The sequence below is a fragment of the Phyllostomus discolor genome, chromosome 6 (assembly GCF_004126475.2).
Source record: "Phyllostomus discolor isolate MPI-MPIP mPhyDis1 chromosome 6, mPhyDis1.pri.v3, whole genome shotgun sequence".
NCBI lineage: Eukaryota > Metazoa > Chordata > Mammalia > Chiroptera > Phyllostomidae > Phyllostomus > Phyllostomus discolor.
In genome coordinates, this window is record NC_040908.2 from 12,466,421 (window position 1) to 12,484,632 (window position 18,212).

At 38.9% G+C, this 18,212-nt stretch overlaps 1 protein-coding gene across 5 annotated transcripts in view; it reads right to left on the reverse strand.

Annotated features, from left to right (window-relative positions):
- The window catches only part of ITSN2 (intersectin 2), a 115,495-nt gene that overhangs the window by 65,986 nt on the left and 31,297 nt on the right, over window positions 1-18,212 (reverse strand). For all 5 annotated transcript variants that reach the window (XM_036027720.1, XM_028514540.2, XM_036027722.1 and 2 more), the window contains 12 exons: window positions 16,459-16,551; window positions 15,480-15,543; window positions 14,698-14,861; window positions 13,345-13,551; window positions 13,100-13,196; window positions 11,412-11,551; window positions 6,490-6,553; window positions 5,797-5,934; window positions 5,263-5,348; window positions 4,317-4,579; window positions 3,392-3,541; window positions 717-857 (listed from right to left, as the gene is read on the reverse strand). In XM_036027720.1, coding sequence (XP_035883613.1) covers window positions 717-857; window positions 3,392-3,541; window positions 4,317-4,579; window positions 5,263-5,348; window positions 5,797-5,934; window positions 6,490-6,553; window positions 11,412-11,551; window positions 13,100-13,196; window positions 13,345-13,551; window positions 14,698-14,861; window positions 15,480-15,543; window positions 16,459-16,551 — 1,607 coding nt within the window. The remainder of the gene's footprint in view (window positions 1-716; window positions 858-3,391; window positions 3,542-4,316; window positions 4,580-5,262; window positions 5,349-5,796; window positions 5,935-6,489; window positions 6,554-11,411; window positions 11,552-13,099; window positions 13,197-13,344; window positions 13,552-14,697; window positions 14,862-15,479; window positions 15,544-16,458; window positions 16,552-18,212) is intronic.

An 18,212-nucleotide genomic window follows, 5' to 3' on the forward strand; every position in this document is an offset into this window, starting at 1 on the left:
TAAGTCAGATGGGAAATGTTATTTGGCCTTTGCCTGTATCTGCTGTGACAAAGTGAAAAAACAGCTGATTAACTGCCAGTCCATATACAGAGGAGGCATTACAGCATGCTTCCAGAGCTCCCGTTCTGCAAACTCTAGTACATGAACGAGATCCAAATGCACAAGTAAAGAAAAGAACTACCAGGCCCCTGAGGGACATATCCAACATTCTCACCATAATTCTGAAAAGAATAATGCTATTTCAAAATTTCCTAGGAGTATCCCAAAACCAGATAAAGGCACAACAAAGAAAGAAAACTACAGGCCAATATCACTGATGAACATAGACACTAAAATCCTCAACAAAATATTGAAAAAAAAAAAAAAAGAAAAAAAATGTCCTAAGAGTAGTAGCAATAACCATATATATATGTATATATACATATATATATATATATATGTATATGTATATGTATGTGTTTATTTAAGACCTAAAACACAAGGTGATAAATGTCCATTTATGAATAAATACTAACTGGATGTCTACCAGTTTTAGGGGTCTGCGAGCTTCCTGATATCGTACACCAGACTGTGCATATTCACATCCTTCTGGGAAGATGGTTCTATTCTATTAGAGACTCAAAGGGGTTCTCGATCCCAAAGCAAAAACCACTCTATTAGGAAGAATTATTAGTAACTGTTCACATTTAAGGGTAATTATGAAGCACGGGACTTACCTGAAGCTCTTGCTGGAGTTGCCGGATCTCCATAATCTCCAGGTCACACTGCTTATCCAGAACTTCCAGCTCAGTCTTTTGAGTTTGTTTTCTGAGTCGGACGTCTTGGAGTCTGCCTGAGATCTGCTGGTGTTTGCCATTCTGTAGGAAGAGCATATAGATATATGGTATGATAAAATGCTAACGAAAAATGTTATGAGGAAAATATTTTTACTTTAAATTTTTAAATGTCATTTATACTCAGTCTCAGATAAACGCCTAAAACCAAGTGGAGTATGTCTTTGAGTTGTAACTGTTGACTCGAGAATTGTTAGCAGAAACGCACCACTTTCAGAGCACAAGAACCCATGTATTAGGATGAGAAAGCACAAATACAACACGCAATGATTTTTTCTGAGTTCAGCACTGAGGCATTAATTCATAACATTAAAATAGAGACAATCTCAAAGAACAATAAATAATAAATTTAGCATGTGGCATTTAGCATACATTCTTTGAGCTTCTATTTCTACCCTCAATGCTGCTAATTTCCTCTAATGAAACAGTATCCAGGAGGGCTTTTGGCTACAATTCTCTCTTCCTATAAAAATATTCCTTTCCCCGCTTATTTCTGAGTAGTAGGGGAAAAATTGAAATCAGAGATTCTCAGTGGAGGCTAAAAAGAAGGGTGAGGTGTTATGGGCGGAGAACTGTCCCCCCCCCCCCCCCCCAGTTCATGTTATATCCTAACCTCCAGTGCCTTACAATGTGACTGTATTTGGAGACAGGGCCTTTAAAGAAGCAATTAAGGGTTAAATGAGGTCAAATAAGTGGGCCCTATTCCAATCTGATTGGTGTCCTTATAAGAAGAGAAAATTTGGACACAAAAGAGGTAACAGAGACGCAGAGGCAGAGGAAAGACCAGGTGAGGACACAGCAGGAAGGTGGCCATCTGCAAGCAGAGAGGCCTCAAAGAAAACAAAACCTGCTAACACCTTGATCTTGGACTTTGAGAAAATAAATGTCCATTGTTTAAGCCACCTGGTCTGTGGTATTTTGCTATGGCAGCCTTAGCAAACATTACAGTGGGGGGAAGAGAAATAAGACCCCTGATTTAAGAACACTGGTAATCCAAATTTCACTTGAGAACACAATCTAAAGGGAACGTGCTGCGTCCATCCCAGAGCTCACGTTATCTTCCCCAGCAGGCGTGCTTACAGGCCCTGGGCCTTTTCAGACTCTGCACCACAGTCCACACTACTGCCTGGCACATTGCTGCCCCGGTTCTTGAGGGAAAAATCGTCCATCTCAAGGTCTCTTCCCATTATGTTTTTAAGGAAAAATATATAGACAAGATGATACTTTAGACAGATACCCAATTAGCTACACAAAGAAGTTCAAGTTTTTTTAGGCCTATTTTGTACCACTGTGGCATGATTAACAATTGTGGTATGCTTTCCTATTCATTTGAAGGCATAAAATAGTACCCTTGTAACTAAAAATATTGTTATAATTTTAAAAATGTAATTCAAATCATCCACCAAATACTTAAGACCTGAATTTGGCTCTACCACATGGCTGCACATGCATTTTTGCAAAACCTTACTATACTATCAGATGAGCCTTATGGGATTTTAGGGTCATAGAATAGCATGCCTTACCCAGACCCTTTACATTTTATAGGGTCACAGTAAAATAGTACACCTTACCCAGACCTTTTATCTTTATTTTTTAAGAATACTTTTTAAAAAAAGATTTTATTTATTCATTTTTAGAGAGAGAGGAAGAGGAAGGAGAAAGAGGGAAAGAAATATCAATGTGTGGTTGCCTCTCACACACCCTGTACTAGAGACCTGGCCTGCAACCCAGGCATGTACCCTGACTGAGAATCGAGCTGGTGACCCCCTTTGGTTCGCAGCCCACACTCAATCCACTGAGCTATACCAGCCAGGGCAGACCCTTTTTATCTTATGGGATTATAGGGTTGTAGTAGAATAGTATGTCTTACCCAGACCCGTTATAACTTCTCACCTTGCATTTCAAAGTCTTTAAGAACCTGACCCTCTGACATCTGGTGTGTAACAATTAGTAAGTATAACGGCCAATATCAGCTTAACTGCCAGTCCTACAGAACTGGAAGGAATTGTCATAGACCATTTATGACATCAGTTGCAAATCATTTTTCCTTTTTAGCAGTAGAACCCTTTTTCCCAAGTAAATCTCAGTTAAAAGGCCGGGAAAAGGAAAGCGGATAGGTGTGGTGCCTCCCTGCTGCGAAGCGCAGAAGAGCTGGGGAAAGCTAGCCCTGCCCTGGCTCCGTGGCTTCCTGCCCCCGCCTTTAGCTCGTCCCCTGCAGGCCGCCTTCAGAGGCCGGTGTGAAGACAGAAAGCTCCTGAGAGAGCACAACTTTTTACTTCACAGATGGGAGGAGTGAGGCACAGAGAAGGGAATGTCTTGCCCAAGAGGCATGGCTTATCAGCATCTGAACTCAGACCACACAATTCTCAGCATTTTGAGTCACTTATCCTTTCTTAATAAACTATACTGTCCAGTTAAAAAGCACATACGAAAATATAACTGCTTAATTACATTAAAACATAATGTATTCTAGAGGTAGATTTAAAAAACAATGACATTTTCAACAGGTAATTCCAGCATCACTCAGATAAATCTCAGTTATTAAACTTTAGCCGTACCAGTGCTTCCAACTCGAGGTGAAGACTCTTCTTTTTAGAGTTCAACCTGACAATTTCTTCCTGTTCTCTATTCCTCTGGCTGAGAAGCTCCTGTCTACGAATTCTCTCCCACTCCAAACGACGCTGTCTTTCAAGTTCCTGTTTTGCTGCCTGAAATAATGAATTGACGTTAATTTCTAAAGGAACAATTTTGCATCATTCAAACACTGATGGGGTGACAAAATGAAAGTGAGGCAGGGCTGGAATGCCCATGGGTCACGGGGCAGACCTAGTTTTATCAACGGGACTAATCTGAAGAATATCCACGAAAGTGACTTCAGCCTTCAGACTTACTGATTGATTCACAGGACCCTCATCTTGTTGTAGTAACTTTTCTCTTAATAAACGAAAGGATGATTTCCTAAAAAATATTATGTTCATAGGAATACCTACACCTTTATTCTGGTTACCAGGGAAGAAGCGACTTCTACTCATAATATTTGTGTCACTGTAATTTGCAGCGCTCCGTTCCCAGCCCTCTAAACACAGCCAGCCCTCCTAGGAACCCCTCACAACACTATTTATCCCAAGGACCTGGGAAGCCCAGCCTCTTGATTCCTCACCAGACCTTTGACTCATCTCTCTCTTTCTAATTCCTTGTTCACTTAACTCTGGGCCCTAAGCTTACGTTCACTTACTGATCTGATCAAACTGACTCCTTCCTCTGGCTTACCAGCCCTGGCTCCCCTCACTCTGCTCCGCAATCAACTCTCCTCTGGGACGTCATCTGAAAACCCCTCACGGCCAAGATCCAGATTTGTGTGAGACAAGCAAGAATGCTTGAGGCAGAGGAAAAGCCACAACAAAACCAACCATTTTTCAATTGAAAGAAACATAACCACTTATTAAATGTGATGATTTTCTTAGGAAATAACTTAAAGGTAACCTCTCGTCTTTCTATCTCTTTTCTCCGTTCCTCCTCCCGTTGTCGCTCCAATTCCCTCTGCTTCTCCAAGCGTTTTTCTAACTCAAGTTGCTTCTTCCATTCTTGCTCTTGTAATTCTCTCTGTTTTCGTTCCCACTCTTCCTTTTCTTTCTGGGCTTTGCGCTCTGCCTCCCTCTGTTGCTGCTCCATCAGGGCTTGGCGTCGCTTCTCCAGTTCCATGTTTCCCCGCTCATAGTTGGCTTTCCGCTTGTCCTCAAACGTAACTACATGAGGGACATTGTAAGCATCCTTACACATGAAGAGCCCGCACATCCCACACTCCATTTTCAACATCCTCATGTCTTGTGGCCATTTAAATGCTATTACCCTCTGCATACTTCTCCTGAGAATAATTTTACCTCAAATGCAAATAGTAAAATATTTCTATTCTAAGAACACTTATTTCTAGAAAAAAAATTTGTAAGTGTGAATCCACCCAAGAGAGAAGTAATTTTAACTATTCCTGCCAATAAAAATACTTTTCAACTTTTTTCTCAGCATTTTCTTTAAGGACAACCAAAGCTGGCTGGCTGTGTATTTGTTTTATTTGATATGCGCCATTAACTTTTTAATATTTTAAAATATCTACACATGTATTTTTTTAACCAATATTTAAACTTTTTTTAAAACTAAAGATTTCAGTACAAAGCTTGCTCTAATATTTTCTCCTAAAGTAGAAGAAACACTTTAGGATGTCTAATACACATAGTCTTGCCATATATACACAGTCTCTTCCTCTTGCATACTTTCCATTTTATCGATGTCAAAGTTCATCCCATTCATGAAATAGTTTCTCTTATGGCATGTAAAATATTTAAAATGTAAAAACTCCAAATATTCATTTATATTTCAAGGTAAAATTTAAGACAACTCACTATAAATATACAGCTTAGACACTCAATGTTACCTGGTAATTTTTTCTGAGGTTCTTCTTCTTGTATTTTCTGATATGAAGGCAGAGTTCCATTAATAGAATCGATTTGCTTCCCTCCTCTAAGAAAAGCAAGTAACAAACAAATTAAGCAACATGCAATTTTTAGACTAGACTATACAGACTTCTAATGACCAGAGCAGGTTAATATTCAGAATACAGTATCAATATTAAAGATATTTAAACACAGCATGGTTCATATATAATTACAGTGAACAGCAGCAATACATGGAGTCAAACCAGAAAGATCTGGATTCAAATCATGGTTCAGCCAATTGCTGTACTTAGGTAAATTTATTCTAAATCTCTTCAGTCGTCAGTTTTCTTATCAATAACACAATGAAAACATACCTACTTCTAATACCTATTCCTTCTCGGCATAATTCATTAAATCCAAAATCAAATATCAGTGTAAACGTTTAACTCTCTCTAAACCAGTGGAAACCCCAAAGTAACACTAATGTCTGCCAGGGGATCGAGGCCACCCCCCTCCCCCGCAGAGGCGCGCACCGAAAGGACGGAGGGACCAGCTCAGGAGGTAACGTCAGGGGCAAGGGCTGTCCAGCTTTGGCCATGTCAGTGAGGTGCATCGCCAGGATAAACTCTTCAGCTTTTAGCTGTCCGTCACCATCAATGTCAGCCAGAGTCCTAAAGAAAATGTGAAAATTCACACCTGAGAAAGAAAATCTTAATTTGGAGTAAAATAGTTTCAAAAGAATTCAATTTTTAAATTTTAAAAACAAAAATAATGATCGTAAAATAGTTACCATAACCTATTTTAGTGAAATGCACAGGGATACAGAGAAGTGAGCTAAGTTTTATCCCTCGTTTCATATCACAAAAGAGAGGAAAGAAACTTTTAAATAGAAAGAAAACTATTCCTTCTGAAAAGGTGGAATGTCTTTTTTCATGGTTAATTCACCTATTAAGTCACATTTAATTCTACATTAAAAATGAGTTAGTCTCTAATTCTCCACAGAAGGCATTATATAAAAGTAAACTAGTTTTACTTGTAAGATAATTAAGTGCCAAATTCTCAAGAATAGTAACATTTTGCTCAATTACATTTGCTTCCAAAGTTGTGTTAACTTTCAGATAGCTACTTCTATGGAACATCTTTGAGACACAAACTTTTACAGAAACAATACCTTTCTTATAATAGAGGATAAATATTTAAAAATCATAATTAATAGGCAAACTCACCAAATAGTAGCTAGCTGAGTTTGGGAAAGATTTGATTGAAGAAGGGCATTTCTAGCTTGAAAACCTGATTGAGCGGGAAAAACATTTTTTAAAAAGGAAAATTCTTTAGCCTCTTTAAAGTCACGCAAAATACTAAACAACTGTACTTGTAAAATAACACTGCTGCTACCCTAGGGGCTTCAACATCAAAGTCGTCATCAAAACAAACACATTCCCTGCCCCCAAGCAATTTAAAATCTAGGATTAGTGGAGCCAAATGCTCCCCCGTCCTTTCAGAAGGTAACGGTACACCAGTGACAGGAAGGACTGAGCCACCAGTTCAGACAGCACTGCGAGGACAAGTTCTGGAGACTCCTTGTGCACCCGCTGCAACGGGAAGCACAGCTCCCCCAGCATTTTCAGATCTCCTCCTACCTCTCTGATCATTCCTTTCTCTTCCTCTCGATTTGACAATGCTGGCATCCCCAAGGACCTGTCCTGGACATTCTTTTCTGTCTATTCATATCCACTCCTATGACTTTAAATAGCACCTAGAGGCCGGTGATTCCCAAATGTACATCCCTAGCCCAAACCTCTCCTCTAAGTTTAGACTTCTATGTGCAACTGAAAAATCTACTTATGTATTTCACAAGGGTCTCAAACCAAATATGTATAAAACTACTCTCTTAAACCCCGTCCATACCTCTCTTCCTAATCTTCGCCCAAACCATTCTCCCTGTCTTCCCTTCCCTGGCATCACTGTCCATTCAATGAGTGGGTCAAGCCACAAATCAGAGTCATCCTTGAGCCCCCCTCTCCTGACCACCCACACCCAACATCAAGTCTTACAATTCTAAGTCATTGTGCATCTGGGCCTTCTCGCCCATGAAGTCACAAATTCACGTTACATTGTTAGAAGGCCTTCTCTGTCCACCCTATCATTTCCTTTTCATTTTCTTCATATCTCATACCACAATCTGTAATGTAACATTCATTTGCTCATTTATCTATTTGTCTTTCCCCTATTATGCTAAGTTCTATAAAGACAAAAACCGTGACTGCTTTATTCACTAATGTATGCCCTGTGCCTGGTACATAGATGCTCAATAAATATTTGCTAAAGTAATGAACAAAGTTGAATCCAAGTTGTTTATCTAAGGTGCAGTGGGGACTTATGTGGTGGCATCCAACAGTATAATGGTTAACATTCACTTGATGCTTACTGTCCAACTTTTCTCTCCATCAGTGAGTGAGAAAACAAAACTATGTTTCTGTTACAGGCTTCCTAATCTTCAGTGAAAGCACTCCAGAACAGAAAATCCCTGTCTGCACAAGAGGAGCATTCACTCCCGGTGCGCTAATCTGAGGTTTCCTGATTACGGATGAAATCACGGGCTTCTCTGGAGACGGTCTCTCTAGTCAGTGCAGCAGCTGCTCCAACTCTCAGGCTCAGCAGCCAGAGCAGCCAGGCCCTGCTCTGGGTCCAGCCTGAGTCGAGGCTGGTCCAAACACCTCTGTACAGAAGGGAGCAGGCAGTGCTTCTGCCAACTCTTCCTCAGCAACAGCTCCCGCTACAAAAGTAGCACAAGTGCCACTAAACCCAGTATTTCACTGAGCTTTGAACACAGGTCTGCTTAATCAAAGCCACATATACTATATGGAACAAACACAAATATACCATGTACTATGCAAGTGGATGTTTATATCACTTAAAAACTTTCATTCTTCTTTTTAAAAAATCCATTTAATAGAAATCACGTAAGGAAAAAACGCTGGAGATAGCTCAGAGCCTCACCCAACTATTCCTCAGTGAGCTTTGAGGATGTTTTTGTGTTAAAAGGAGGATTCCTCCAATATAGAGAAATGGAAGGCTATTTCAAGCATGAGAAAGGGTTCAGTCACTAAGGCTGCAGCTCTTGGACAAAGACAGCAGAGCAGATCCCTTAGCATTAGGTGACAGCAGACAGGAGGAGGAAGGGAAGGAATGTAAATGGTTAAAAGCACACTGGCGGGAGGCTTACATGTGTGCAGGCCAGGGCTGAACAATACAAAGGGCTACAGCCAGCCAGCAGAGTGCTCTCCCAAGAAAAGCTCACTTGAACAGGTACACCGTGGGCCTGCCAATCCTTTGGATATCCTGTTTCCTGTGCCTATGCCGCCAGTCCCTCCATTCTCTACCTGGCAGTCTATTTATCCTCCAAGATCCACCTCAAATGTCATCTCTTCCATGGAACTCTTTTTTATATCCTCAGAACTAGTTACTTTCTCATCTATATTAATGACAGCACCTTTAAGCCACTAATCAAATTCTGTGATTATGCCACCTACTGCTATGGGCTCTTCAAAGATATGGGCCCTGTCTTCTTTCTCTCCACACAGTGCCTGGGAAATATGAGACTCAAGAAATATTTGAGTCAATGAATTAATTTAAATAGATCATGATTAAGATTTAGGAGAAGGAGAAGAACAATAAAAGGAAAAAAATCAGATCACCAACATTCACTGATCAAAGCACAGCATATAAGGCTAGGTCAATCCTGTCCTCATTTACCTGAGGACAATGGAAGCAACTTCTCTTTTAAAAAAAAACAACCAGTCCTTCCCTTAACTATGGATACACAGCTTTATTCTAATAGATCTAAGAATAACAACATTCACTAAAAACAAAACATTGTACAACCTTTATACAGTGTGGCATATGCAAATAAAGTAACATTAGGAGATCATTTTCTTCATATTCCAACACAAATGCATCTTTGTTTACACGTATGTTTGAAACACATACATAGTGTACTAATCTCAAGTGTACTGCAAGATGAGTTTCTACACGGTACGCACACATGCAGCCAACACCTGTATGAAGATACAGAATGTTTCCTGCACCTCAGGGGGTCTGGGCAGGGCCCCTTCCCAACAGAGTAACTACGCCACTCTGGTTTCTATCACCACCAACTAGGCTTTCTGTCCTCCAGACTCACATGAATGAATTAAACAGTGTGGATCATGTGTACCAGGCTTCCTTCATTCAATACAGTATCTGTGAAATGCACCCATGTTGCTGCAAGTATCAGAAGTTCATTCATTTTTATTGCTGTATTGTTATAAAAATACATGACAATTTATTTATCCTTCTCATGTTAATGGACATTTAGACTGTTTCTTTTTTGGATACTTTAAAAAAAACTTTATTTATTTATTTTTAGAAAGACATGAAGGGAAGGAGAAAGAGAGGGAGAGAAATGTCAATGAGCTGGAGATAACATTGACTGGTTGCCTGTTGCATGCTCTAAATTGGGGACTTGGCCTATAACCCAGATGTGTGCCCTGACTGGGAATCAAACCAGTGACCTTCCAACTTGCAGGCCAGCACTCAATCCACTGAGCCACACCAGCGAGGGCTCTTTTTTGTATATTTTAAATAAAGCTGCCATGAACATTTTTATACATGTGACTTTAGTCTACTTTTATTAATTTGAATACAGAAACTTCTTTAATGCCAAATAGGGCCCAAACAAGTTCATTTTTTCAAATGAGAATCACAACCTTATATTAATCTTAAGTATGTTTGAATACCATATTTCACAGAAGCTAAGATGCCACTGATTATAAGATACACCATTACTTTATATAACACTAAGACAGAAAAAAACACTGACAATAAAACCATGACACAGTGTTGACACACCACTGATGGGAGCCTTCCAGAGGCTTTCAGAGCCTCTTTCAGAGAGGTTAAAATGTTTTGTTTTGTTTTTTAAAAGGGTTACTTAAAAATATAGTATACCTTGCTTCATACAATTTCATAAAATTATAGAAAATTTTAGTTATTAATGTTTGATACATGTAAAATAGTGTATTTATAAGTTAGAAAGTAAAATAATAAAAGTCACCCGTGAACCTAACACCCAACTTAAAAACTAAATCATTACTAAATGCTTTGAAGATGTGTTCTCCTGATTTTTGTGTGCACATCCCCTTGCTTAAAAAAAAAAAAGGTTTCATCACATTGATATGTATCTTTAAAGAAAATGCTGCATATTTTTGCCTGTCCATCAATTCCTAAAACCTTATTGCTTCCTTGCCCCACTGCACAACTAGAGATCTTACACTCCTATTTCACAGACTTCTTCTCATTCTCTAAACATGCCATGTACTTTTTGCTTTTAAGCATTCTCTGCCACCCTCAAATGCCCTCATCTTCAAGCTCTAGCTGTCCAAATCCTAACCGTTCCCCTCCTATAAGCTGTTTTATCTGATCTCATTAGTATTAATATATTCCATCCTATGTTCCCTAGCATTTTAAAGCTCTATTACTTTTAAACATTGATTTTACTTGGCCTAAATTGTAATTCATTGCTGAGTAAAGAGAGGGGGAAGTTAGAAGGCAGGAATTCTACTTGCCTATTATCCTCTTTACATGCTCTTCACTATGCTCAATTAGGAAAGTTTGAATGTCTGTTCTAGCATGAATGCAAATATTCTATGGGGATCTAAGGTCAAGTTTTATGGGTACATTTTGGTTCAAGCATGAAAGCATGAGCGATGCTCACATGAGGTTTCAGGAAGAACAGACAGAGAGGACCCATGAGGAGGGGGATTCTCAGGGAATTGAGCTGAGGCTATGTCCCACACACGGCCTCTTGCCAGGCCAGTTCTCCATTCACTCCCTACACTGGAAGACGAGGTTTGGTCTTCTCAAGGGCGAGGTCTTTTCAGTGTGTATCTGTGTGCTCAACTCTATCGCAAGAACTTTGAAGAAAACAATGGTATATCCATCTTTGAACTCTTATACAACTTACATTTGTATTTATCCAATGCCTATCAATTTTTTTATGTTAAAACTTTAGATGAGTTACAAAGTACAAAATAAAATCAAAGTTCAACAAAAGCCCACATAAAAAACTTCAACTCTTTCACATTCTTAAGCATTGTATGCCACTTACCTGAGAGGTATCCGCTCATGCTTTTGTCAAGACTATTGAATTTCTGCCGATATTTTAATCTTGAAGGCTGCGGAACTGCCCACTCTGCGGTCCCAGTCTTGGGCGAGTTCCCTGAGAGTGAAGCAGTTGAGGAAGTTGAGCTGTAACAAAATTTATTTAAAATGTTTATGTTACTAAATAAAATACATTTAGTTAAACTTTATAAGACAAATTAAGAATCATACCTTCTATAATACAATAGTAACTGCTGCTGTATTTGATACTGAAAAAATTCAAGCAATTATCCTTATTCTTAGGAAAGCAAATACCATATGAAGTACAGAACTACCATTTATCAAGAACCTATTATGCTGGGGCCTTTATAAAATTACCTCTACTCCTCCTGATAAACTTCAATGGTACTACTGTTCCAGTTTTCATATGGGCAAACTGCGGCTTAGTGATGTTGAGGGGGGAAAAAGGTTACACAGTGAGTGGTTAAGCTAGGATACAAAGATTCTTCTGGGTCAGTGCTTTAAAGAGCATTATTGTGAGAAAACTGGATACAGAAAATGTGGTATATATAAACAATGGAATATTACTAGGCCTTAAAAAGAATGAACTCTTACCATTTGCAACAGTAAGGATGGACCTAGAGGGTATTATGCTAAGTGAAATATGGAAAAGACAAATACCACATGATTTCACTTATATGTGGAATCTAAAAAATGAATAAAGGAACAAACGAAAAAGAAAAATTCACTGCACAGAGAACAAACTGATGGTTGCCAGGTGGGAGGTGGGTTTTGGGGCTGGGTAAAAAAGGTTGAAGAGGTTAACACAGGGACACAGTCAGTAATACTGCAATGACTGTGCATGGCGGCAGGGGCGGCCGGACTTGTCAGGAGGATCACCACCTCATAAGCTGTGTAAATGTCTGGCCACTGTGCTGTACACCTGAAACTAATACTGAATGTCACCTGTAACTGAAAAAAATTTTTTAAATTTATAAAAAGACCATTATTGTGATTTATACAAGGGGTGGTGAGTAAACATTGATATTTTTTGAAATTAAAGGATACTCAATCAGCAGAATTTGCTCAAGAAAGAAATTAATAATGTAAAATGACTATAAGATGTTTTAAGAAACATACATCACTTAAAGGAAAAACATGTAGCTCTGGGCAAAAAAATTAGTTGATTACAAATACAGCAAAATACTTTTAGTTTACATGAAACATTTTTTAAAAGATTTTATTTATTTAGTTTCAGAAAGAGAGTAAGGGAGGAAGAGGAAGGGAGAGAGAGAGAGAGAGAGAGAGAGAGCGCGCACGCGCGAGCGCCATTGAAGTGAGAAACATCCACTGGTTGCCTCTTGCACACCGCTCCCAACTGGGGACATGGCCCATAACCCAAGCATGTGTCCTGACCAGAAATGGAACCAGTGACCTTTCAGTTTGCAAGACAATGCCCAACCCACTGAGCCACACCAGTCAGGGCATACATGGAACATTTTTCAAAAGTAAAATACCACAGGCATTTAATAGTTCTAAAAATAAAAAAAATTATTTTATGTAATTTATGAATAGTAAATTTACATCAGGTCATTATAAAGTAAACCTGGATAAGCTCAGAGCTTTAAACAAATAGTCATTTGTTAAATACTCCTTATTAAAAGCACAACAAGTTGGAAGTTTAAGTATTCATACCTACTGGACCCTAAATCAATCAGAGACTGGGCTTTCTGTATACTAGCACCACCAAATCCTCCCATCATCACACTGTAAGATGACGTATGAGGCAATGCTAAAAAAAGAAAAAAAGAAAAGAAAGATGAAAAAGGTTCACGCTAAACAATGATCACAAATTATGAAGAAAACGTGCCTCTATTAGAGCATGAAGATAACGATTTCTTTCTTCATACGAAATATTGACTCAGACATACAGTACTTACTTGAAGAAGAATAAGGAATGGACAAAGGCTGGATGAGACTGGCAGTTCCATTTGGTAATGATGAAGTGCTAACAGAAGGCACGAGGGGAGCAGGCATCATTAAGGGAGGAAGGGTGGTCCCTGAAGTCGCAGGGGACAAGGCTGTTGCTATAGGTGCGACTGGAGGCAATGGCTGAGGAACGGATAGGTTGGGCATGCTTCCCATTCCTAAAGGCAAAAGAGACCACGTTTTCTAGTGCTAGTAAATCAATCATAAAACACATGCGAAAAACAAGTTTATAGTACAGTGAGCACACCCTGTATTTACAGGAACACTATGGGCAAACTAGTCTTAAAAAAATTCACAAAAGCAGCTTAGACCCAGCAGTGAGGGAAGTGAACTACTGCTTTTCATGTCAATATCGTGACCTCTCTGAACTAAGGGAATGCCTCCTAAGGGGTTAATAGTTCTCCTCCAGCATCATGAACAAAATCAAGCAGCCTTTTCCAATGAAATATTAGTGTCCTCAGAGAGAATGTAGTTCTTGATCAAATGTGGGATTTTGTGTGAGGATTACACAGTGCTATTGAATCAATACACACACACACACACACACACACAGAGCCAAACCACCCTCACTCAAAGGAACAAAGTGACAACTCTTATTCATTCACTAAGTAAACTGCTGAAAACTCAGTACGTTGTATAAATACAGTCACACAATGATTTTGAGTTTCTCTCTCGAGTTTACTGTAATGTAACAGTGGAAGAAGTCAGTACCATCTGGCATACAGGGACATGTTTCAGATGCACAGAGATGTCTAACTGGACACTCCAATGAGTGCTTCTCACGTACAATTAATAAGAAATTGTCTAGTGAAAATTAATGAAAAACTGGTTATTTCTGATGAATATGTGAATTAATCAGCACAAATCTTCAACTTTTAGCCCTAAACTTACCTGGCTAATTAACCTTTAAAGAAATTTCTTTATAAAAATAATTATTACTTATGTATAATTTCAAATTATCCCCAAATTAAACTATTTCAAGTGAGTTTAAAATTGTTCATATTTTTTTCTGTTACTCATACAAAGTATAGAGGAAACTAATTAAGACTAGTATTTAGGATCAGCTATAACAAAGGAGAGCATGCAATTTATCATCTAACTGGGAATTATGAAAGGGCACACTAATCAGACCAGATTCCAGGACAACAGACATGAGAACTGTCCCTGGAGACTAGGATACACGGACACCCTGGCTGTGACAGCAAGTTTCATATTTCTTATTTCAGACATGAAAATTAACTTAGAGACTGGGAATTGTCATTTTATGCCAACATATGCAGCTAATTAAACCCGTAAATACATACCAAAACGAGCAGAAATTAATGGAGAGAACATAGGAGGTTGTTTCATAATAGGAGGGAGAACCACAGGCAACTGCTGGCCCTGCAGCTTCAGTTTGATGAGTTTCATAGCTATGGAGAACTCTTGCTGATCCATCTTCCCGTCCTTGTTGAGGTCTGATAGAGCCCTACAAGGACAATGGGGTGGGCAGACTATATGTAGGATCAACATTACTTTTGAGGACGATGATAAAATAAAAACATGATATAGCATTCACACATTGATCATTTAAAAATGTATGTGCGCATCTCAAAAAGCTGAAACCTACACATTAAGAAATATTGACCAGAGATACAGCTAATAAAATGCTGCCATTCTATATAGAACCTAGGGACCTCTGGGATAAGTTCCACCAGTGTAAATAAAAAAAAATATTTAAGAGTATAACTCTTCTAAACTTATTCACTTGTTCAAATATTTATTGAATGCTTGCTATGTGCCTGGCACTTGGCCAAGCATGGGAGTGTTCCAAGTGGATAGAAAGAAAATGGAGTAGGGATTGGTATTTACCACAAATTCATTTAAGAAAACAAATGTTACTATCAGTATTATAAGGCACAATTTATTTACTTAAGGTAGGAACAGGAAAAGAAGGAATAATTTTGGGCTTAGAGATGATGAAATAAATAAAACTACAAAATAACAAAAGTTTGAGACTGCAAGTAAAGACAATTTTATGTTAAATGGCATTAAAAACAAAATAAAACCATACAATAATTTAAGATCATCTACAAAACAATTTTACCATATTTCAGCTAAAACAGGAGCTGGCAGGCCTGACTGTAAGAAAAATGTACGTGCTTGATCACCTGAAAGCAATAAAAACAAAAATCAAGCAACATATTAGTAAAACGAATTACTCCAATGCCTGTGAATAATAATAGGTAATGATAATTATGTTACTGATTCATTATAACTTTAATTTCAATCATTAAAAAATTAAACAGAAATACACATACAACATTATTTACATTTCATTAATAAGACTTAGATGTTTTAAAGTCGCAACTGGTTATAAAATTAATCAGTGATAAAAGATTTCATTATTCATCTTATTTGTCCACAATAACTGAAGTCTTAATTGATAAGATTTCTACTTAATAAAATTCAGAGTTAAAAACACTATTCCCTAGAAAAGTTCTACATAAAAAACACCAGATGTTGAGAGGACAGCCACCCACAGGTCTCTCACAATCCTGTATGTGCAGCTGTGCACGCCAAGAATGCAAGGTACTAAGTGATCTCCACCTGGTCGTTTCTCAGAACTGGGTTCGCAGTGAGCTCCCTTGAGGGACAGGGTAACGTTTCCCTCTGGGACAAAGAATAAGCTGGCTTACCATGTGCTAAAACACGGTAGGTTCCCTCTAGCTCAGTGTTCCTTCTTACAACGCAGTTGCTGCATGTGTAGCATCCTTCTGGGATCTCTGCATGGTCCCCGTGTGACGCAGGGGACAAGGGAAGTTGACGGAAACATGGCAACGCCCATGCTGTCAGCTGTGTCATTAGTTAATAGTTTGTTGCTTCTGTTTTAGAACTCGCATGTAAGTGATATCATATGGTTCTTGTCCTTTTCTGACTGAATTCACGTGGCATAATACTCTCAAGATCCATCCATATTGTTGTAAATGACAATATTTCATTTGATATGAATCTGTCATTTAATAATACAAATATGATGGCAAACAAATTAAAGTATAATTCACAAATACAATACAAACACAAACCTGTTATGTAACCTCCTGCGGGCTTGAGGTTATCAAATTGCTTGTCATGCTTAGTCCGTTCCTCAGAGGTAATAGCCCACATGTTTGGCCCTCCTAAAACATAAATGAAAGACAAAGAAATTATACTGTATGTATGAAAATGCTTAAAATATAAACTTCTAAAATGTAAATGCGTCACAAATGTCTGTTTAAATGACAGTACTTAATACCTGAGCGACTCCAAAGAGGAAAGCTCTATCATGAACCATACAGCACACTCCTAAGGCTTTTCACTCATTCATCCAACTAACATCTATTGAAAGTTACTGAATACTACTCACTGGAAATAAAAAGATGAATAAAATATTATTCCCATCCTCAAGGATCTCTTACTTAGATGTTAAACTGTGAAGCATCCTAGGTAGAAATACACAGGGAATGGCCAACATAGGTTTACAGTTGCAATACAAATAAATAATTCAGTAATTCATAAATAGTACAAGAATAAACTTTTGCACACTCACAACTCACAAAAAGTTAACCTACTTTTGCCCACCCTGTATGTAAAAGCTGTGCTAACACTGAGTTGGACGCATCAAGAGTGAGACAGTAGGAGAAGTAAGACTGAGGCAGAGCCTTGGAGCTCCGTCTGAATTGCCAAGTGAAGAGGTGGGATGGGGCATTCACACAACAGGGCGTGAGAAGCCAAGGAAGCGCACTGAGTAGACTGACGGCTCCAGCACCGTGTGCGTGGTAAGACACAGGTGGGAGGAATTAACTGTAGAGTCTTAAATACCATTCTCAAGAGTCTGACTTTTACCCTGTAAGTTATGGAGAGCCATCTAGTACTTTTTAAAATAACCTTCTAAATTTGGAATAATTTACAGAAAATCTGCCAAAATAGTAGGGAGGCCCTATATACCCATCACTCTATTTCCACTGTGTTAACAATTTCCATAACTGTAGCACTTTTGTCAAAACAAATAAATTAACCCTGCTAAACTAAAAACCTCCATCAGCAGGAGTAGCTGGTGGACCCCAACAAAACTGACTCTGGGTGCTGAAGACAGTACAACGTTTGTGACTGAGGATTCTGCCAACTGGAGACTTTGTTAAAGAGAAGCAGCCCTTTGGGGCCTCAGTGCTTGCCTCACGGAGACCTAGTGACTCTGCCACTTCCCAGTCCCATTTTGGAGTAGGTGAACTTGAATTCCATCACTAAAAAGATGAAAAGAATCCAAAAGCCCAGCCTGTCAAATACAAATCATATAGTTAAGAATACAGACAACCTGGCCTCACGGGCATCTTGGCTTTACATTTAAAAAAGGGTGGGGGCGGCTAGCTCTCTAAGGAGAAACTATTCCTACTCCACTGTCTGACAAAGCTACTGAATCAGTGAGGTTCCCCGAAATGCCTGGGTCTAGTTCACTCATGGTTCACAGAAGCTGAAGCCGACACTGTCCACTGGGCTGTCATGACTGCTCAGCCTCAGAGTTATGCAGGACCAAAAGGTGACACGGTCATTCTGTTCAGTGGCAGACTCAAACTGTTGGGCTGTGGCCAATGGCCCATCTGTTTGGTTTGCCACTTGGAAAATTATAACTGACAGATTAAAGACATCCTCTTTGGAGCTGCAAACTGAAAACAAATTGTAATTGCTAATTGAATGGTCTGAGTCACTAATGTAGCTCCCTGTGGTAAGGGCCCATTCTCTGATTTAGACTGAAATGAAGCTGCTGATTAAATCCTACTCTGTGTGATGCAGAGGATGCCAC